Source organism: Schistocerca nitens, chromosome 5 (assembly GCF_023898315.1).
Source record: "Schistocerca nitens isolate TAMUIC-IGC-003100 chromosome 5, iqSchNite1.1, whole genome shotgun sequence".
Lineage (NCBI taxonomy): Eukaryota > Metazoa > Arthropoda > Insecta > Orthoptera > Acrididae > Schistocerca > Schistocerca nitens.
This window is the reverse complement of record NC_064618.1, coordinates 85,565,861-85,588,464: the sequence shown is the minus strand read 5'-3', so window position 1 is coordinate 85,588,464 and position 22,604 is coordinate 85,565,861. Positions and strand designations below refer to the sequence as shown.

At 40.3% G+C, this 22,604-nt stretch overlaps 1 protein-coding gene across 2 annotated transcripts in view; it reads left to right on the top strand.

The window, feature by feature from the left end:
- The window catches only part of LOC126259872 (putative protein tag-52), a 150,340-nt gene that overhangs the window by 25,952 nt on the left and 101,784 nt on the right, over positions 1-22,604 (top strand). For both annotated transcript variants that reach the window (XM_049956929.1, XM_049956930.1), the window contains exon 3: positions 5,482-5,703. In XM_049956929.1, coding sequence (XP_049812886.1) covers positions 5,482-5,703 — 222 coding nt within the window. The remainder of the gene's footprint in view (positions 1-5,481; positions 5,704-22,604) is intronic.

Genomic DNA, 22,604 nt, shown 5'->3' with positions numbered 1-22,604 from the left:
GTCATGTAGGCTTTGCATATGTTCATGGAGGATATATTGAACAGCACTCCTTGCCAGTCAGCTGCAGTGTTTTCGCTGCAGAGCTGGCGGGCATATCTCGTGCTCTTGAGTAAATCCGCTCGTGCCCTGGCGAGTCATTTCTCCTGTGTACTGACTCATTGAGCAGCCTACAAGCTATCAACCAGTGCTACCCTCGCAACCCAGTGGCAGTGTCTATTCAGGAGTCCATCTATGCCCTGGAACAGTTCCGCCGCTCCGGGGTGTTTTTGTGAACCTTACGACACGTCGGAATCCCCCACAACGAGATTGCCCGCAGGCTGGCCAAATGGGCGACACGGAAACCACTTCTGGAGATAGGCATCGCCGAAGCTGACCTGTGTTCTGTCTTACACTGCAGGGTTTTCTGGCTTTGGGAGACGGAATGGTATAACAGCATGCACAACAAACTGCATGTCATTAAGGAGACTATGAATGTGTGGAAGTCTTTCATGCAGGCCTCTCGCAGGGAATCAGTTGTCCTCTGCTGGCTTCGCTTTGTCCATACGTGGCTAAAGCATGGTTACCTACTCGGTCGCAAGGACCCACCTGAGGGTTGCTGTGGCTCCCAAATGACAGTCGTCCACCTCTTGCTGGACTGCCCACTTTTAGCCGCTCTGCAGCAGACTTTTAACTTTCCCAGCGCCCTGCCTTCGGTGTTGGGCAACAATGCCTTCACAGCAGCTTTAGTTTTACGTTTTATCCGTGAGAGTGGGTTTTATACTTCTAAGTAGGTTTTAGCGCATGTCCTTTGTCCCTCTGTGTCCTCCACCCTAGTGCTTTTAAGGTGGAAGTTTTAATGTGTTGCTGAGTGGCTGGCTTTCACTTTTTATTCTCGTGGTTGGCCAGTCACTGTAATCTGCTATCATGTTTTACTCTCTTCTGTTTCTAGCGTCTCTCTGTTTTCTTGTCCTCTTTTTTTTTTCCTTTTAGTGTGTGTTGCCTTCCCTTTGTTCTTGTGGCTTTCCATTTTGTGTTATATGTTTCGTCCATTTTATTCTCACACTTGTGGCATTGTTTTATTAGGAACAAGTGACCGATGACCTCGTAGTTTGGTCCCTTCTCCCGCCTTTAAACCGACCAACCAACCAACAGAAAGACCTTTCCATTGGCTGCAGACTGTTCCAGCAGTTCAGATGAAATGGCCGTTCTTCGAATGTTGTCGTCTGCTGTGAGCACTAGAGAACTCATCTTGAACACATCTTCAAAAACCCAAAAATCTCAGTCATTGCATATGCACTTTCTTTGCTCATTGATAGCTGTAGAGGTAATTATCGAGATGTAATGCATCTGGTCTGTGTAAGTAATTGTACCTGCATGATACACCAAGTGGAATGGCTTGACAGGATGTCCCGATGTGGCCAGTTGTGAAACTGAGTTTCATCACTTCCTGTCACATTAACTCTCTTTACCAATCACCAACAGTACTCTTATTATCTGCATCATTACCATAGAGCGCACACAAAAATTTGTGTGTGTTCACCAATGTTTTCTTTTTCCACAAACAAGAATTCAATGACAGCACATTTCTTGTAATAAATGTCTCATTTGTAAGTCATTTTGGTAGTTCACTACTACTCCGCCATGTGTTGGAATTATTCAAAACTATGCACATGTGCAGAAGAAACATCAGATTTGAATCACCTAAAGAGGTGCTTTCATATATAAAGTAGTGGCTGTAAAAATAATTGACCTCTTTTAATTGGCCTAATCAATGAACTATTGCCATTAGGAGGCATTATTTGTTATGATTACTGCAGTCTGTTTCTTATCCATTCAGTTACCTTTGGTTGCTTGGAATCCTGTATTTCATCCCTTTTTGTGGGAGGAATTTTGTTTTGTTTTGTTTATTGAAGAAAATTTCTACGTAGGTCAAGGATCCCAGGGAGTTGTCAAAACATATGTAAACACAGGTTGCGGGATTATGATGATACAATGATTCAGTCAATGAGCTTAAAAAACCACAATATTTCAAGAAGAAAACTATTTCATTCCAACAGCAACCCACACAAAGGGCCTTCTTTTAAAACAATCCCAGCATTCAAAAGAGAAATCTATATCTGTACACACCTTCTGGATTAAAAACTGTGGACTTGCATCATTCACTCAATAAATTTTACTGTGGGGGGAAAAAAAACCACATACACAGTATAAAGTATTAAATACCAGCAAATTAGACACTCAACATTGAAAAACAACTACACTCAAGATGTTAACTTATGGATAATGTTATGTAGTAAAAGACTTTTGGCTGCAGCTGCAAGCAGCTTTCAACAAGATGGCTACTTGTAGCTTTTTTGATTGGGTGACGTAATCAAAGTGGAAGGGATATGGGAAGCAGTTGTTGAGAAATCAGATGTGAATTTTTATTGGTTGTCATTTAATGACTCCTGTGGAAACTGTTGCTGTAGTGGAGTGCTGACTGTGTGGTGGCCGCTGGTGCTTTGTATTGCCTGCAGTTGGTGTGAAGGTTGTGCGGAGGGGCAGCTCCATTAGCATGGTTAGCCCGCCAGCCTGCAATAACTAGCAACCAAAATGTTGAAAGTCTGTAGCCCTCCTCACCTTCATGGTGGATGGCCGTTCAATTATCTTGACAGCCTCCATAAGTTCTCACTTGGTGGTAAATGGTTGCCTAGCTAAAACATGAGCCTGTTTAAATTGTATAGATTTGATCTGATTTAGCTGAGGGATAAAACAGCTGTGGTCTTTGCCTTTGTTGCCAACAATAAAACTAAGTTTATTGTGTGGTATATCTCCTTGTCATTCTAGTAAAGCCAACCAGTACCCTTAAAGAGTAGTAGTAGTAGTCCTGTTACTAGGTCTTTGTCAGACACATTCACTTCAGGAACTAATGACTCAAATATTTTGTCTCTTTTGGCCTCCAGTGCTTTGCATTGGAAGATTAAATGTAGTACTGTTTCATTTCCTGCACCATATAGTCTGCACTTAGGAGTTTCTTTCTCTATTCCTATCATGTACAGGTGTTTCTTGAAGTTCCCAGAGCCAGTCATTAAAACTAAGAGTTTAATATCTCTCCAATTCATGCTTAGAATTACAGAACTTCTCTTTAAACAGTTTCGGCACCATCAGCGTGCCTTGTTTTTGTTTTCAGGTTTTAGCCCAGTGTTCTGCTTGCTGCCTCTTGATCCAACTGGTAGTTTGGATTTTACTGTCACGTTGGTGATAGTTAAGACAAGTTCTGGTTGTTGTAGGACGAGAAGGTGTTCATGTCTTACAGTGTATAAATCTATTGATAATATAACTATTACGAAGAGCTGAGTAGGTTCGCAAGTTATTCTGCGTGGTCCTTCAGTGATTTGTGGATGCGTACTGAATTTTACACTTATTAATGCTGATGCTAGTGCACATGGTTATGGTTGGGTTACTGTGACTCTTGTACATGGTGGTAAAGTGGAGATTTTATCAGGGATGGAGACTTTTAACAGCCGAGAAGTTATTGCTTATCATACATTTAAGATGTGTGAGGTGTATAACAGAGATCATGGTACATCTTACTATATGTCTACAATGCCGTTGGTTCTTAGGACGAGAAATCGTCGTAAAGTAAATGAATCAGAGTCTGTGTCCGTGTGGGTTAAAGGTGCACTGAATTGTGCAAAGATTAAAGTCGTAGGTGACTTCACACATTATTATAGAAACTGAAATAAAGCACTATGTTTAACACGGGACACTTTTCAGCTACTTGCTCAAGGACCCGATGAGCAGCAGAAAATATTTCATCCAAGACATTGTCTGTTCATGGACTGCTGCCGAAATCAAATCCTACATGGTCTATGAGTAGAGCCATCAAACCATACCACAATAAAATCTGGAGGTGATGTGGATATCATTCTTATCCTACCACCTCACATACCCCCCTCCCTTTCCTTCAACAAAGATGCCAATGATAAAAAAAAATACTTTAAAATAATGGTAGATCATGAACAAACTGTGACCCCGTCCAGAACCAAACACTGGTCCTAATCTTTTTCCTTACAATTTCTGGTGTACTGAGTTTCTCCAGAGGATTTCCTCTTAAAATTATTGCAGAAATTAGATGAGGCTGAAAGAATGTAAGCATTGAAAACACTCAAAACTGTTTGAAACTATGGGATGGTTTCAGACATGTAAGACTTGACATGCTCTGTTTATCTTAAGGTTCATATGCTTGATGTTCAACCATGTTTATGTAATCTTGCAGCCTCCCCTCTCCGCCCCCCCCCCCCTCCTTCCCCCTTGCCCTTTACAGAAAACGTATGTATGTCTGCATTACTGAACCTGGGGTCATTGTTGTAGCTTTTGGGACCATATGTGGTTAATTGCTGGTCTGGGCAACTGTGCTCAAATCTCTGCTTATATTGATGCAGTTTTCACAGTAAGCTTTAACACATACTGTTTAGTCAGTAGTTTTTCATACTGATGCCTGTAAGTAGTGTTTCTGTCATCAAGAATAATGTAAAGAAAATCAGATGATCTCATATGAATTATGGATATTTGAATCCAGGAAATATCATAATCAATCTAGTGCTGCTGGGAGCATTTTGATAGAGATCCATCTCATTTCAAAGCAAAATAAGAAGATATTGCTCTTCATTGCTCTGCTCTGCTTCAAAAGAAATCTTTTGTGACTGATTGGTTGTCAATTCATTTGACCTTTTTAGCACAACTGGGTCATCATAATTACATAATTTTTTTAACATAGAGTTAATTTTATAGAATATTATAAAGAAAAGGAGTATGCCTGTAAGTCAGTTGTCTGAATGTATGGCATTTGGTAAGTAATTGTATATCTTAATTTTTGTACTGAAAATAGAAGTGAATGTTTTATTGATTTATCAGCATAACATGTGGGTACCACATTTCATGCTTTCCAAATGTGAGTTCTTGAGATTCCTAGATTGGTTTGTTTTCCAAAAAAATCTTACCTACAGGGAAGTATGATAATGGAAAGTACTTGTAGAATAGATTTTTTTTTTTTTTAAAGTAAATGTGCCAACCCACCGAATAGTAGATACATCGAATTGTCAACAGTCTAGTTTGTATCCCTATTGACAACTCAGTGCAGCCGGCCGAAGTGGCCGTGCGGTTAAAGGCGCTGCAGTCTGGAACCGCAAGACCGCTACGGACGCAGGTTCGAATCCTGCCTCGGGCATGGATGTTTGTGATGTCCTTAGGTTAGTTAGGTTTAACTAGTTCTAAGTTCTAGGGGACTAATGACCTCAGCAGTTGAGTCCCATAGTGCTCAGAGCCATTTGAACCATTTTTGAACTCAGTGCATCTACTATTTAATGAATTGTTACCTATTTATAGAAATTAATTAATTAATTAAATGAGTATAAGTAAAGTTTGTAAGCAAGTAAGAGTTATAATCACTGAGAATTGTTTACAGAAGATTTATGACAAACTTTATTACTCAGTGTGACATTTTATTGCTTCTTATTTCAGTATTTCATGGAACCATTACAAGAAGCTGATTTTATATCCCCAACACTGTACAACGCTTTATTTGGACATATTCAGATGCTGTATAAAGTAAATGGTGAACTCCTGAATGAGTTGAAAATGAACCCAGATTGCATTGCTGAAGCATTTCTCAGACTTGCACCATTTTTCAAGCTATATTCTGTCTATGCTTATGATTACAAGCAGGTATTATCAATCATGCAGGTAAGATTTCTCATAGGTGTTTGTGGTATTAATTACTGTTTTCAATGCAATTAAATATGCATGAAGGTTGGAAGACACACATCTCATTCTGTCTACATTATAAATGTTAACAAGTTATACACACACATAACTACACAGGTGTTTGAAATGGCAGTATTGTGAGCAACAAGATGTGTAAAATGTCCAGTGCAGAGCTTTCAGTATGAAATCAATCTTTTAAGTTTTGGATAGATGGGGAGGGGGGGGGGGGGGGGGAGCAGCAGCATGCAAGCTTGAGCAGGCATTTGCTAAGAAACAACTGCTTGCTGAGTTGGGCCAAATGGAAAGCACTTTTTGTAAATCAGCTAGTCCAAGCTGGGTACAGGGGTAACAACCTGGATCACATAAGAAACAGATTGCCCCATTGCTAGATCTAGCAGGCAACCCTTGTCAGGGAATGGCCACCAGGTGGCGACAGCATCATACCCTTACTTGTGGCACCAACCCCTAGATGGCACTCTGTTCTGTGAAATATGTGACAACATCATCCAAACACTTGCAGCCACTAGTCTCTTTCCACTGTTGGTGTCTGTGAAGTACAGCTGTTTCTGACATACCGTTGCTAGTGGATCAAGTCGTCGTGCTGAGTGCCTGCGAGTACATGAACTGTGGAAGGAGTATGTTGTTGTTGTTGTTGTTGTTGTTGTTGTGGTCTTCAGTCCTGAGACTGGTTTGATGCAGCTCTCCATGCTACTCTATCCTGTGCAAGTTTCTTCATCTCCCAGTACCTACTGCAACCTACATCCTTCTGAATCTGCTTAGTGTATTGATCTCTTGGTCTCCCTCTACGATTTTTACCCTCCACGCTGCCCTCCAATGCTAAATTTGTGATCCCTTGATGCCTCAAAACATGTCCTACCAACCGATCCCTTCTTCTAGTCAAGTTGTGCCACAAACTTCTCTTCTCCCCAATCCTATTCAATACCTCCTCATTAGTTACGTGATCTACCCACCTTATCTTCAGCATTCTTCTGTAGCACCACATTTCGAAAGCTTCTGTTCTCTTCTTGTCCAAACTGGTTATCGTCCATGTTTCACTTCCATACATGGCTACACTCCATACAAATACTTTCAGAAACGACTTCCTGACACTTAAATCTATACTCGATGTTAACAAATTTCTCTTTTTCAGAAACGATTTCCTTGCCATTGCCAGTCTACATTTTATATCCTCTCTACTTCGACCATCATCAGTTATTTTGCTCCCTAAATAGCAAAACTCCTTTACTACTTTAAGTGTCTCGTTTCCTAATCTAATCCCCTAAGCATCACCCGATTTAATTTGACTACATTCCATTATCCTTGTTTTGCTTTTGTTGATGTTCATCTTATATCCTCCTTTCAAGACACTGTCCATTCCGTTCAACTGCTCTTGCAAGTCCTTTGCTGTCTCTGACAGAATTACAATGTCATCGGCGAACCTCAAAGTTTTTACTTCTTCTCCATGAATTTTAATACCTACTCCGAATTTTTCTTTTGTTTCCCTTACTGCTTGCTCAATATACAGATTGAATAACATCGGGGAGAGGCTACAACCCTGTCTCACTCCTTTCCCAACCACTGCTTCCCTTTCATGCCCCTCGACTCTTATAACTGCCATCTGGTTTCTGTACAAATTGTAAATAGCCTTTCGCTCCCTGTATTTTACCCCTGCCACCTTCAGAATTTGAAAGAGAGTATTCCAGTTAATGTTGTCAAAAGCTTTCTCTAAGTCTACAAATGCTAGAAACGTAGGTTTGCCTTTTCTTAATCTTTCTTCTAAGATAAGTCGTAAGGTTAGTATTGCCTCACGTGTTCCAACATTTCTACGGAATCCAAACTGATCTTCCCCGAGGTCCGCTTCTACCAGTTTTTCCATTCGTCTGTAAAGAATTCGCGTTAGTATTTTGCAGCTGTGACTTATTAAACTGATAGTTCGGTAATTTTCACATCTGTCAACACCTGCTTTCTTTGGGATTGGAATTATTATATTCTTCTTGAAGTCTGTGGGTATTTCGCCTGTCTCATACATCTTGCTCACCAGATGGTAGAGTTTTGTCATGACTGGCTCTCCCAAGGCCATCAGTAGTTCTAATGGAACGTTGTCTACTCCCGGGGCCTTGTTTCGACTCTGGTCTTTCAGTGCTCTGTCAAACTCTTCATGCAGTATCTTATCTCCCATTTCATCTTCATCTACATCCTCTCCAATTTCTATAATATTGTCCTCAATTACATCGCCCTTGTATAAACCCTCTATATACTCCTTCCACCTTTCTGCCTTCCCTTCTTTGCTTAGAACTGGGTTGCCATCTGAGCTCTTGATATTCATACAAGTGGTTCTCTTCTCTCCAAAGGTCTCTTTAATTTTCCTGTAGGCAGTATCTATCTTACCCCTACTGAGACAAGCCTCTACATCCTTACATTTGTCCTCTAGCCATCCCTGCTTAGCCATTTTGCACTTCCTGTCGATCTCATTTTTGAGACGTTTGTATTCCTTTTTGCCTCCTTCATTTACTGCATTTTTATATTTTCTCCTTTCATCAATTAAATTCAATATTTCTTCTGTTACCCAAGGATTTCTATTAGCCCTCGTCTTTTTACCTACTTGATCCTCTGCTGCCTTCACTACTTCATCCCTCAGAGCTACCCATTCTTCTTCTATTGTATTTCTTTCCCCCATTCCTGTCAATTGTTCCCTTATGCTCCCCTGAAACTCTCTACAACCTCTGGTTTAGTCAGTTTATCCAGGCCCCATCTCCTTAAATTCCCACCTTTTTGCAGTTTCTTCAGTTTCAATCTGCAGTTCATAACCAATAGATTGTGGTCAGATTCCACATCTGCCCCTGGAAATGTCTTACAATTTACAATCTGGTTCCTAAATCTCTGTCTTACCATTATATAATCTATCTGATACCTTTTAGTATCTCCAGGATTCTTCCAGGTATACAACCTTCTTTTATGATTCTTGAACCAAGTGTTAGCTATGATTAAGTTATGCTCTGTGCAAAATTCTACCAGGCGGCTTCCTCTTTCATTTCTTCCCCCCAATCCATATTCACCTACTACGTTTCCTCCTCTCCCTTTTGCTACTGACGAATTCCAGTCACCCATGACTATTAAATTTTCGTCTCCCTTCACTACCTGAATAATTTCTTTTATCTCGCCATACATTTCATCAATTTCTTCATCATCTGCAGAGCTAGTTGGCATATAAACTTGTACTACTGTAGTAGGCATGGGCTTTGTGTCTATCTTGGCCACAATAATGCGTTCACTATGCTGTTTGTAGTAGCTAACCCACACTCCTATTTTTTTATTCATTATTAAATCTACTCCTGCATTACCCCTATTTGATTTTGTATTTATAACCCTGTAATCACCTGACCAAAAGTCTTGTTCCTCCTGCCACCGAACTTCACTAATTCCCACTATATCTAACTTTAACCTATCCATTTCCCTTTTTAAATTTTCTAACCTACCTGCCCGATTAAGGGATCTGACATTCGACGCTCCGATCCGTAGAATGCCAGTTTTCTTTCTCCTGATAGCGACGTCCTCTTGAGTAGTCCCCGCCCGGAGATCCGAATGGGGGACTATTTTACCTCCGGAATATTTTACCCAAGAGGACGCCATCATCATTTAATCATACAGTAAAGCTGCATGTCCTCGGGAAAAATTACGGCTGTAGTTTCCCCTTGCTTTCAGCATATGGACAAAAAATGTTCAGATTTCCTGTCAAAAGATAAAGAAGGGTTACGGAAGTGGATTTTAAATTCAGGTAAATTAATGAATTATTTATGAGTAAGAATTAATAAAAAGCCCTAAGCATTCAATCCTATCTAAATTTTGTAGATCTTATATTCTGATATAATGTGGCTGCCCTTCCTGTACAAGAATCATATGATATAATTTTTAAATGAAATCTTTGCTGCAATTTGATCATTTTTAACTATTTATTCACTTCACTATTGTGATTTTGGCTGTAGAGGCATTTTTGTGTGCATTGTGAAAACTGAAACTAACATAAGATATGGATAACAAAATACAAAGCTTAGTGTGATAACATTTGGTAAACACAATTTAAGAAGCATAACTTTACAAGACCTTGCTCTTGGTACTTGAAAATGACTCTAGAGATGAAACCACCACAGTGAAGTAAATGAATAATAGCAGTCATCTAAATCTTGGTATATACTAGAGCGAACAAAGTGAACGAGTGTAAAACCTCGTTTATACTGCTGCAAACGAGTTGTTGTTGTTGTGGTCTTCAGGCCTGAGACTGGTTTGATGCAGCTCTCCACGCTACTCTATCCTGTGCAAGCTTCTTCATCTCCCAATACCTACTGCAACCTACTTCCTTCTGAATCTGCTGAGTGTATTCATCTCTTGGTCTCCCTCTACGATTTTTACCCTCCACGCTGCCCTCCAATACTAAATTGGTGATCCCTTGATGCCTCAAATATGTCCTACCAACCGATCCCTTCTTCTAGTCAAGTTGTGCCACAAACTCCTCTTCTCCCCAATCCTATTCAGTACCTCCTCATTCGTTATGTGATCTACCCATCTAATCTTCAGCATTCTTCTGTAGCACCACATTTCGAAAGCTTCTATTCTCTTCTTGTCCAAACTATTTATCGTCCATGTTTCACTTCCATACATGGCTACACTCCATACATATACTTTAGGAAACGACTTCCTGACACTTAAATCTATACTCGATGTTAACAAATTTCTCTTCTTCAGAAATGCTTTCCTTGCCATTGCCAGTCTACATTTTATATCCTCTCTACTTCAACCATCATCAGTTATTTTGCTCCCCAAATAGCAAAACTCCTTTACTACTTTAAGTGTCTCATTTCCTAATCTAATTCCCTCAGCATCACCCAACTTAATTCGACTACATTCCATTATCCTCGTTTTGCTTTTGTTGATGTTCATCTTATATCCTCCTTTCAACACCCTATCCATTCCGTTCAACTGCTCTTCCAAGTCCTTTGCTGTCTCTGACAGAATTACAATGTCATCAGCGAACCTCTAGTCTACAAATGCTAGAAACGTAGGTTTGCCTTTCGTTAATCTTTCTTCTAAGATAAGTCGTAAGGTCAGCATTGCCTCACGTGTCCCCATATTTCTACGTAATCCAAACTGATCTTCCCCAAGGTCGGCTTCTACCAGTTTTTCCATTCGTCTGTAAAGAATTCACGTTAGTATTTTGCAGCTGTGACTTATTAAACTGATAGTTCGGTAATTTTCACATCTGTCAATGCCTGCTTTCTTTGGGATTGGAATTATTATATTCTTCTTGAAGTCTGAGGGTATTTTGCCTGTCTCATACATTTTGTTCACCATATGGTAGAGTTTTGTCAGGACTGGCTCTCCCAAGGCTATCAGTAGTTCTAATGGAATGTTGTCTACTCCCGGGGCCTTGTTTCGTAGATAATTCACCACTATTCACAGCCATTGGTTTATTCCTCTTAACAAGCATTTACACTGGAATGAAGGGAGGGGATTAGAAGAGAACAAGCATAGCATGCAAACTATAGACGCTGCCTATTTTATTTTATTATATATATATATATATATATATATATATATATATATATATTTTTAAATCTATGATGTAATAATCCTCATACAACTTTCACTCGAAAAAAACACTACTTATAGCAACAGGTCCGCACAGGTGCGGATATCCCCAGTGATAATTGTGTTGCAGATAAAAACATACATCTGTTGCAGATATCTGTGGGTTATCTTTAAACTGTACAAAGTAAATTTTTAACATAATTATGGTTTTGCCGTCTAAGATTTCAGAGTTGACATCACCAAAATATGCTCGCGTGTATGTTACCGCGTTTGTAGCCCCCATTCAACAACAATTAAAAATTCGTCAGATACAAAATGTCTTCTCATCAACTGCCTTTCTACTAAAAAATAAGGAACAAATACGTTTTGTGCCACTCATATCATTTACGATAAGTGACCTGCAATGTAAAAGAAGTTAAATTTGAAATGTCTGTCACTGAAATATGTCCAGCTTTAATTCGCATCATAACTGAGTGCAGACATCAGCAGACAAAACTTCAGGCCAGGGAAAAGTCTTTTGTCGGAGCAGTGGTGGGTTAAACTGCATTATGTCTGCTTGTGTCTGTATATGTGTGGATGGATATGTGTGTGTGTGCGAGTGTATACCCGTCCTTTTTTCCCCCTAAGGTAAGTCTTTCCGCTCCCGGGATTGGAATGACTCCTTACCCTCTCCCTTAAAACCCACATCCTTTCGTCTTTCCCTCTCCTTCCCTCTTTCCTGATGAGGCAACAGTTTGTTGCGAAAGCTTGAATTTTGTGTGTATGTTTGTGTTTGTTTGTGTGTCTGTCGACATGCCAGGACTTTCATTTGGTAAGTCACATCATCTTTGTTTTTAGATATATTTTTCCTACGTGTTTCCCTCGATGTGACTTACCAAATGAAAGTGCTGGCAGGTCGACAGACACACAAACATACACACAAAATTCAAGCTTTCGCAACAAACTGTTGCCTCATCAGGAAAGAGGGAAGGAGAGGGAAAGACGAAAGGATGTGGGTTTTAAGGGAGAGGGTAAGGAGTCATTCCAATCCCGGGAGCGGAAAGACTTACCTTAGGGGGAAAAAAGGACGGGTATGCACTCGCACACACACACATATCCATCCACACATATACAGACACAAGCAGACATATTTAAAGACAAAGAGTATGGGCAGAGATGTCAGTCGAGGCGGAAGTGCAGACGCAAAGATGTTGTTGAATGACATGATCATGAGTGAGGGCACACTATCCATATTCCTCCAGAACCTCAACACCTTCTCCCTCATTCACTTCAGCTGGTCCTACTTAACCAATCAAACCATCTTCCTGGATGTTGAACTCCACCTAATAGATGACTGTATCAGTACCTCTGTCCATATCAAAACTACCAACCACCAGCAATACCTCCACTTCAACAGCTTCCACTCACTCCACACCAAGAAGTTCCTTCCATACAGCCAACCCCACCTGTGGCCATCGCATCTATAATGACGAGCCGTCCCTCTCAAAATATACAGAGGGTCTCACTGAGGCCTTTACAGATTGTAATTACCCTTCCAACCTTGTACAAGAAAAATCTTCTGTGTCTTTATCTTTCCACTCGTCCAACACCTCCCAAGTCCCACTGTTTGGCCACAGAGGAGCATTCCCCTTGTTACTCAGTACCTCCCAGGACTGGATCAACTGAATTACATTTTTCCTCAGGGGTTCGACTACCTCTTGTTGTGCCCTGAAATGAGAAATGTCCTACCTACTATCCTTCCCACCTGCTCTATAATGGTATTCCGCCACCCACCGAACCTCCACAATATCCTCGTGCATCCTTACATGACCCCTGCTCCCAACCCCTTAGCTATGGCTCATGTCCCTGTAATAGACGTAGATGCAAGGTCTGTCCCATACACCCTCCCACCGCCACCTACTCCAGTATGGTCATTAACATCACCATATCCCATCAAAGGCAGAGCTACCTATGAAACCAGTCATGTGATCTACAAGCTAAGCTGTAACCACTGTGCTACATTTTATGTTGGCATGACAGCCAAGCAGCTGTCTGTCCGCATGAGTGGCCACCGACAAACTTTGGCAAGAAACAAGTGGACCACCCTATTGCTGAGCATGCTGCCCAACATGTCGTCCCTCATTTCAATGACCACTTCACAACATGTTCCATCTGCATTGCTACACCAACACCAGCTTTTCTGAGTTGTGCAGGTGGGAACTCTCCCTGCAATGTGTCTATGTTCCCGTAACCATCCTGGCCTCAATCTTCATTAGTCATTGTCCTTACCCATCTACCCCCTTCCCTGTTCCCATTCCAGTAGTACACAGCCCTCACCCCTCACCCCTTTTCTGCACTGCCCCTTGCCTAACCGCCCGACTGCACCTAGCTGCTCTACCCTCCACCTTGTCCTTGCATGCTCCCAGCAGCATTTTGTCCCCCACCCCTACCCTGCTATTCTTCCCTCTCCCCAGCCTCCTGCTTACTCCCAACCAGTTGACTCTCCTATAGTGCTTAGCTGCTCGCAGTCTGGCTCCAGTTGCCAGAGACTGTGGTCGTGCTTGAGTGTGTGCGTGCGTGTGTGTGTGTGTGTGTGTGTGTGTGTGTGTGTGTGTGTGTGTGTGTGTGTGTGTTTATTTTTGACAAAATGACTGTCATAATTCACACGAGTCCACAGAAACAGTTTCAGAAAAATTGTCGCACAATGTACTCTTGTGCAAGTGAAGTATTAACAATTGCATTTGCAGATACAGTTAAGTACTGGACTCAGGATAAAACCAGTCATTTCTCCTATGGCACCAGAAATTGCCATAGAGTAGAATGCATCAGAAGCCACATATTCATCCCTTCAGGCAGACATAGATCAATTAATGAAAGTATCACAAATCAATAAATCACTCTCATTTTCCCAGAAAGGAGATGCGTACTGAAACACCAGAAACCTAAAAGAAAGTGTCAACACCCATCAGACTACACTTCACCGGCCTTACATAATAATTTTAAAGAAGATAATATTGATGATAAGGACAGTGAAATTCGCCCAACCTCCTATATTTTACACAACACCCACCCCAGTCCCTTTTCGATTTCACTATCTCCACCATCACAGAAAGAGAAGGGAAAACATAAAATAAAAACTCACTAGTAAGGCAGCTTCCATTTATAGTGGGATATTAATGGGTTCAGGCTATATGTGGAGGAAGTGAGACTCCTATCATATGGTAGAGAGATGCTATTGCATACTCCATGTGGGTTTTCAGTATCTGCTTGTGACACACTCGTGATCAGTTCGTACAGAAACAAGAGAGCGATGGTGGAATGTATAAAACACTGTGTGTGTTTCCTTGCTATTGCTGTTTAATGAACACTAATAATAAAATAGCTATTATTGACTGTGCACCAACATAGAAGGCACCATTGAATGCTCAATTCATGTGGCCGATGGGACCAGTAGAATCGTACGTATGAGGTAGACATAACTTCTTAACTGCAACAGCAGCAATCACAGGCTTATGCAGTGACACAAATACAAAATTTCAGAATAAGGGGGCTTCCTTCAGACAGCAAATAAAGATCTTTTAGTTATACAGAATAAAAACACACTATTTATTGGAAACAACAATTTTGTTACATACATGATGCTTCCTTCTTTTCTCTACATAATCACACCCTAGATTTAAACATTTTTTGTATCTGGTCATGACTTCCAAGTTCCCACATTATACTCTTCTGATATTAGTTCATTAAGCCAAATGAGAAGTGCATTCTCCAACTCTCCATCATGTCCAAAATATTTACTATTCAGAAACTATTACAGCTCACAAAAAAGGTGGAGATTGCTGCAAGCCAGGCCTGGACTGTAGGGTGGATTATCGAAAATTTCCCATCCAAATCGATCCAGCAATTCTTGAGCTGCAGCAGCAGTGTGAGGGTGGGCATTATTGTGAACAAGCGAAATTCCTGCAGAAAGCATTTCTTGCTTTCCATCTTTGACAGTTCACTTTACTTTTCAGTGTCTGTTGGCATGAAATACCAAAAGAACATCTTTAAAATTCTGGAATGTGGTTGCCATGAAATTTTGTGTTGAGATAGTCCATTTGAAGTTTCTCAGGTTTTTGGATGATGAGGGATGATGCCACTCAAGTGATTGATGCTTGCTCTCCAGGGTGATGTGATACCCGGGTGTCATAGTCCAATTGAGAAAAGTGCCTCCGTGTGCGTGTTGCTGGGTCAAGAATGCGAAAGCTGAGCCCAATATCAGAGTTTTGTTTCAATCACTCAGTTTCCACAGAAATCACCATGTACAGTTTTGTTGCATCCAAACTCTTGTAATAAACAATTTCACCAAGCAAAGAAGGAGAAATGTTTGGAAACACAATGTTTAGTTCGTCAAGTGAGTTAACTGTCTTTCAAGAGTCTGTGTTCATTGCAGTTTTCAGGCAGATTTGTTTCCAGTTCAAGTTTTGTTACGTACATTTGTTCTTCATTTGTTGAACATTTCACACTATTTCTTTACATTTCTTTCCTTCATTTCATTATTACCATATGCGGCTTTCAGTTGTCGGTGAATATCTGCCAGTTTCACTCTTTTGAGTGTTTGGAAATCTAATAACACTCCTTACATCACCATCAGTGGAATATTCAATCACACAGCTCATTTTGACCACATGGCAACTGCACAACTATGTCTTGCAACTTCTATCAACAGCTGTTACAGAAGCCACTTGACACTGAAAAAAGGAAGAGGAGTGCACTGTGTGAAAGGTCTTTTGTTTGAATACAGTGACCACTTGGTTTAATGAAATTGTAGCAAAATAATGTAAACGGGAATTCTGAAAATTGTGACCAGATTTGATAAATGTAGGCGGTGTTGTAGAGAAGTGAAGGAAGCTTCAAGTACGTAACAGAATTGTTTCTCCAATGAAAATAGTACTTTCTATTTTGTATAACTCAACGGTATTTAGTTTTCTGGATGACCTTCGTAAGATGGAAAAAGGACTGGACAAAATGAGACTAGCCTGGGGTTGAGCAAGGAAGTGGCATACAGCAAGACTGGAAAAATAAAATATAGTAACCAACATAATTTTAAAACCTGGTAAGTGAGAGATGGTAGGGAGGGATAGCAGAGAACCTGACAGAACAATAAGTTATAATAAAAGCAGATAGGAGGCAAAAAGTCTCCCTTTCCTAGTGTTTATCCCACCATACACAAATGTGGTTTCTCAGAATATTTTATGTTCTTTTATTGCCAGATGCTCTTCGTATCACAACAGTCATTAGTTAACCTGAGAGATGGAAGTTGTGAGCTCAATTGTGTAAACTTTGTTCTGTGTGTTATCGTATTTCAACTGTTTGTGTATCTGTTTTCTGAGATGGTGATTGGGGATCAGACTTGCATTTGCTAAAATAGCTTGGAAAGCCACATGAAAACCACACTCAGGCTGGCCGATGTACCAGACCAAGGGTTGTTAATCAGCCATGCGAGTTCAATCTGTGTCTGGCTCTCTACCCTATCTTGCAAGCTAGCATATTGCCTATTAAGCTGTGTCAGCAGGTTATGGAGAAGGGGGAGCTGGGGAAGGCCAATTGGTGTAGAAAAATTATAGAATAGACTACTGCCAAATAAAACGATGGAAGAACTGCGCAATATGAAAGAAAAATAAACAATTTAAAAGTAAAGTTGTGAAATAAGTTATTGTAGTATTGTGGGTTAGCTAAATAGCTGTACATAATATTCCTCTTGCTCGCCTTCACAGAAAGAATATTTCACTTTTTGTCGCAGTTCATCAGAGAATCTACTCATAAACATTAAAAAAATTCAAAATATAGCGATGATTAGTAATAACATAATGAGGTTTCAGTGTGAAAAGCAGAACAGACATTGAGCAGTTATCATCATGTTCGTTCCATTTGAGACTGTAGTACACATACACAAAGAGAAATTATACAAATTTATCCTTAATTCAACTGTCACCAGGAAAGATTTGTTTGGAATCCACATGTGATGGGAGCTCATCCACCCTACATTTAACAATTATCATGTTACATGGGTGGGTGCCTTTCTTCTTATTAAAACATTGCAATCTGAAGAAATTTAGAACCATTCTTCAGTCTCAGTTGCACATTTTTAAAATATGTGACATGTTTCGGTCTCTCTGGATCAGCTTCAGATATATGTAGTCACATCAGCAACCCATCATGTCTGTGTCAGAACCTCATACTGTGATATGAGGTTCTGACACAGATGAGATGAGTTGCTGGTGCAATTACGTAGATCTGAAGCTGATCCAGAGAGATAGAAACATGAAATGATAATTAAATAGACATCCTAGCTGCAAACAGGTGTTGATGTACTTCATTGGGGACATGTTGAAAATGTGTGCCCCGACCGGGACTCGAACCCGGTCGGGGCACACATTTTCAACATGTCCCCAATGAAGTACATCAATGCCTGTTTGCAGCTAGGGTGTCTATTTAATTATCATTTCATTTCTAGCAAAGCTGCATGGTCATCCACGGTAACTGTTCTTTCGGGAACAGATACTACCGTCATATATAGATAGAAACATGTTGGCTATTTTTAAAATGTGCAATTAAGAGTGGAGAATAGGTGAGAATTATTTTAAATATCGGTACAGTTGATGCTCTCTAGTGGCGAATATGTAGGCTATAGTGATTTGAAGAGATATTCCTGTATGTCATCTCTCTTCAAGTAACGTATATTTTGATGATGTAAAGTGTGGTCCCAATGAGGCCTTGTCTTATAAAAATGTTTTGACATTATTGACAAATTTCAACCAAATTGTCAACAAATGCACATGTACATTCGACAGTACACTGGTAAGTTACAAATAAGTCAGTCAGGTAACTGGGTTCCCGCACATGCTCTAACAAACTCTAAAATTTAATATTATCCATGTTGTATGGAATTGAATGAGGTCAGCAGCTGCATTATTTAAATTTATAAAATAATGTTTACTGCTTCAGTCACTTTTTGCTAATGTTTATTTGCACGATGTATTTCAGCAGCGTGCTACTGTCATCAGGTATATTACAATTACATGTGCGTTAGTCTGAAGTATAATGAGGTTTACTTGTGCCAGTGATGTTATGTTCCAGAATTTAACAATTTTTGCTGGAAATTTGTCTGGACACAGAACGCAGTAATAAAATCATTATCATCACATAACATATTGATGATGTTCTGTTTAGTTCTGTGCTCTGTGTGTCAAACAAATAAATTTCCAGCAAAAATAGTCAAATTTTGGTACTATTCATGCCCATTTGATAATTAACTTCACTTCACCAGGCTGAAGTTGGCATCTTATTCCAACCACAGGTGATATTAAGGGAGCACAACCATAAGTTAATTTCCAGAGGAGCCAGAATTTCTGTGATTGTACTCTCCTACTCAGTACTTGAGACGTACATAGTCCTAAACGCAAACGAGTCTTCAGTACAACCAGATACCCTGTATTATATCCTGTATGGATGCATTTTGCTTAGTATGCAGCAGTGTGGATTTGTATTGAATACATTCTGCAAATAACGAAACATGACATTTTGTTGAATCCGACACCCTAATGTCATTTTAGTCTCATAAGTGAACTGAGCAAGCTGTGTTAACATAATTGGTGCTGTGAAATTGGAGTTGATTCAGATAGAGTAATTGCTCAATCTCCAAAGAAACACCTGTTATGTAAACACAAGAAGTTGTTATACCTTTTCAACAAATTGACATTAGTGATACAGGTATGAGAATTTTAGGATTAAAGGTAATTCCTTCAGCCATTTACACATGACTGAAGACGTTACCATTAATCCTCATATACTGACCAGCTGTTCTTTCACTCTCCATCTGAAATAGAAGATGGATGTATAAAAGTTAGTGACACATTTCAGTAGTTTGGTACATCCATTCTTCTTAAAAAATTACTGAAACCTGTACATTTCTTCACTCAGGTGGAGGTTTTTCATTGCATTTGAAATTTCTGATAAATTACTGCTGGAAAAGATAATTCATTCTGCATATCTGCAAGGGAGTTTACTCAGTAGAATTGTATTGAATATTTTTAAACATTTTTCTATCATTTTACATATATGCATCAATCAAAAGGAGCTGGAGTGCTCTTTCTTCAATGAAAAAACTGCAGAAGGCAGAATTTAATATTTTGTTAACTATCATCAGTGCCAATGTATTTAACAAACATCTACATTAACAATTTTGATTTGTTGATCTGTTTCTCCTGAAGGTCTTTACATCAGTTTGTAGATAAGATTTTGCTTCTGAATTGTTGATTAATTGCTGTGTAACTGCCATTAATACTTTATATAACATCTCAATTCAGCTGAGTTTGTCAGCAAGGCTCCCTTTGAGTCAGTAATGAAGCACATTGATTCAAATGTAAACTGATAAATTTTCTGTGAAAAAAAGTAGCAAGTCAGGTTTTATACTAAGGTAAACTTATCTATTGTGTGCCCTAAAGTATTGGAATTTGTGCCAAAGATCTTCCTCGCCTTCCTTAACAGGACTGAATATTTGTTACTGGCTTTTCAGGAACTTCTATATCAGCCTCTTGTTGCACCTGCTAAGCAGGAATATTTTTTAGATTTCTGAACATTTATTTCAATGCCATTAATTGTCAATAATTGTTTCCTCTTCATTTGCTGAATCAAACTATTAAAGTCTGTTTGTTGTCAGCAGGTTTAAGACTGTGCCATTAGTAGTGGATTTCTAACCAACTACTAGAGATAATTCTCAAATAGCTTATTTATGGATAGACCACCCAAAGAGAACACAGTGACATTGTAAACAATATTATTATTATTATTTTCGTCATTTGGTCACACACTTAGTATAGTAACCAAGTAATACACAAAATGGATCCAAGTCACACAAATATGGCTTTATTTGTAACCTCTGAACAGTAACAGAAATAGTCTCTTGGAACTGCACCACAAGATACAGAACAGCTGGTGGTACAAATTAGAATAACTTGGAGTAGTTCAGTCAGCACTACTCCACGCATGATGACACCGCAGTTCGCGCACTGACACTCATACACACTAGTAGTAGGATACAACACACATCTCCCTTGTGTGAAATGGGCACCTAGATGATGGAGGGGGCACCAGTGGCGTGACGAGAAACACATTCGTCAGATATTGAGCAGCGCCAGTCTGTGCCGACAGAGGGGGCAGGACGATGCGTGGCAGACACTGGAACATAGGGCATGAATGTGTGGTGATGCCAGAGGGTGGTTGGCTTATGCAGCGCCTGATGACAGAACTGGAAAGGAGGGTGTGACCTCAGTCCAAGTCAGTGGCAACGGCAGCTGCTATGCGCAAGCTCGTAATTGGTAAATCCTTGACCATGTTCTGCACTTCAGTATTAAAATAGAAGCAAAGCAATTCTTCACAATCAAAGTGGGGGTCAGGACCCACAGGAAGGTGGGACAATGTGACCACATTGGCATCTTTAGAAGATGTAGGCTGAAAATAGATTTCGTAATGGTAGCGAGATTAGATGGGTAGATCACGTAACTAATGAGGTGGTACTGAACAGAATTGAGGAGAAGAGGAATTTGTGGCACAACTTGAATAGTAGAAGGGTCTGTTGGGAGGACACGTTCTAAGGCATCACGGGATCATCAATTTAGTAGTGGACAGAAGTGCGCAGGGTAAAAACCATAGAGGGAGACCAAGGCACGAATACACTCAACAGATTCAGAAGGAGAAGGATGTAGGTTGCAGCAGTTACTCAGAGATGATGAAGCTTGCACAGGATAGAGTACCATGGAGAGCTGCATCAAACCAGTCTCTGGACTGAAGACAACAGCAACAACAATTGTACTGAGGCAAGAACAGCATATTGCATTGTAAGTGGTATGTTGTGTTGTCAGGCAAGGAAGCGTGGGGACTAAACACGGGAACCAAGGGTTTGTAGTCAGTAATAAAGTGAAACTTGGAGCCATTAAAAAAAAAAAAAACAAAGCATGAAATTTCTGGAGAGCATAGACTATGGCAAGAGCTTCTATCTCCACCAGAGAGTAACACTGCTGGGCCTGAGAGAGATTTAGTGGTGAGAGCAACAGGGCGGCGTGCTAGGACTGTGGCAAGGCTGCACCGTGAGGCATCAGTTGCCAAAATTATGTGCTGGTCCGGAGAGAACGTAGCCAAACAAGGAGCTGGGAGTAGTATGGATATCAACATTCGAAAATCATGGTCTCAATCCGGGCTCCAGCAAAAAGGTACATTCTATCGTAACAATGCGTGCCACGGGTGAGCCAATATGGCATTATGGAATGCCACTGACTTGTAAGAGACAGAGGCTATAAATTGTGTCAACAGTGCGAAATTCTGTTTGTTATAACCAACTACCTTCCATGTGACCGGTTGCAACGGCAACAAGCCTAAACTCACATAGGATTGACAATTCAGTAACGATTCTTGCAGCATCTACCTGTAGCTGGAGCAGTGGGTGAAAAAGACTTAACTCGATAAACAATTTGGGAGAAACCACAAGCATTGATTCACACAGTTTACATCCATGTCCATATCCTGAGCAACCTTTGGCAAACAACACACAAAGCTGAGGTGGCCTTTCTTTGGGCAAGCATTACAAGTAGCCCAGTGCTCAGGGCACACTGACTGTTCATGTTGGACAAAACAGAAAGGACAAGACTGAAACAGAGAATGCTGACTATGGCACTGTGGTGTCTGTGGCCGTTGGGGCCAGCCTTGGTCTGCTCGGTGTTTACCACTACCATTGCTGCTTCCTTATGCAAACTATCTGCCATCCTTATGGTCACCCATTGCCTGAGAAACTTCAAAAGATTGTGTTACAGGCAAAACTTCTGCCAGTGGGAGGTTTCACAGAGTGAAACCTTATGCCACACTTCTTTGTATGGAGCTAAACAGATAGTTGCATCGTGCATCATCGAATTTGCACAAGAGTCATTATTGACATCAATAATGAACTGACACGGCTAAGGTTGTAAAGTTTGGCTGCCCAGGCCCTGTATGACTGGAGAACGACAAGTGTGTGGATGGATGACTGGAACAATAACCTGTCTGTTAATGGGAGCCAACAAAGTGGTCACTGCTGAAGTAAGCTTTTCAATTAGGACCGGTAGCACTGTGTCCATAATGAATAAACCTGACAAAACTGCACTTAAAGATAGCACAAATGGAAACCATCCCATTCTTGTCGTCAGTTGTGTAGTAACCAAGTAATACACAAAACTTATCCAAGTCACACTATATGGCTTCATTTATAACCTCTGAACAATAACAGAAATAGCCTCTAAGGACTCCAC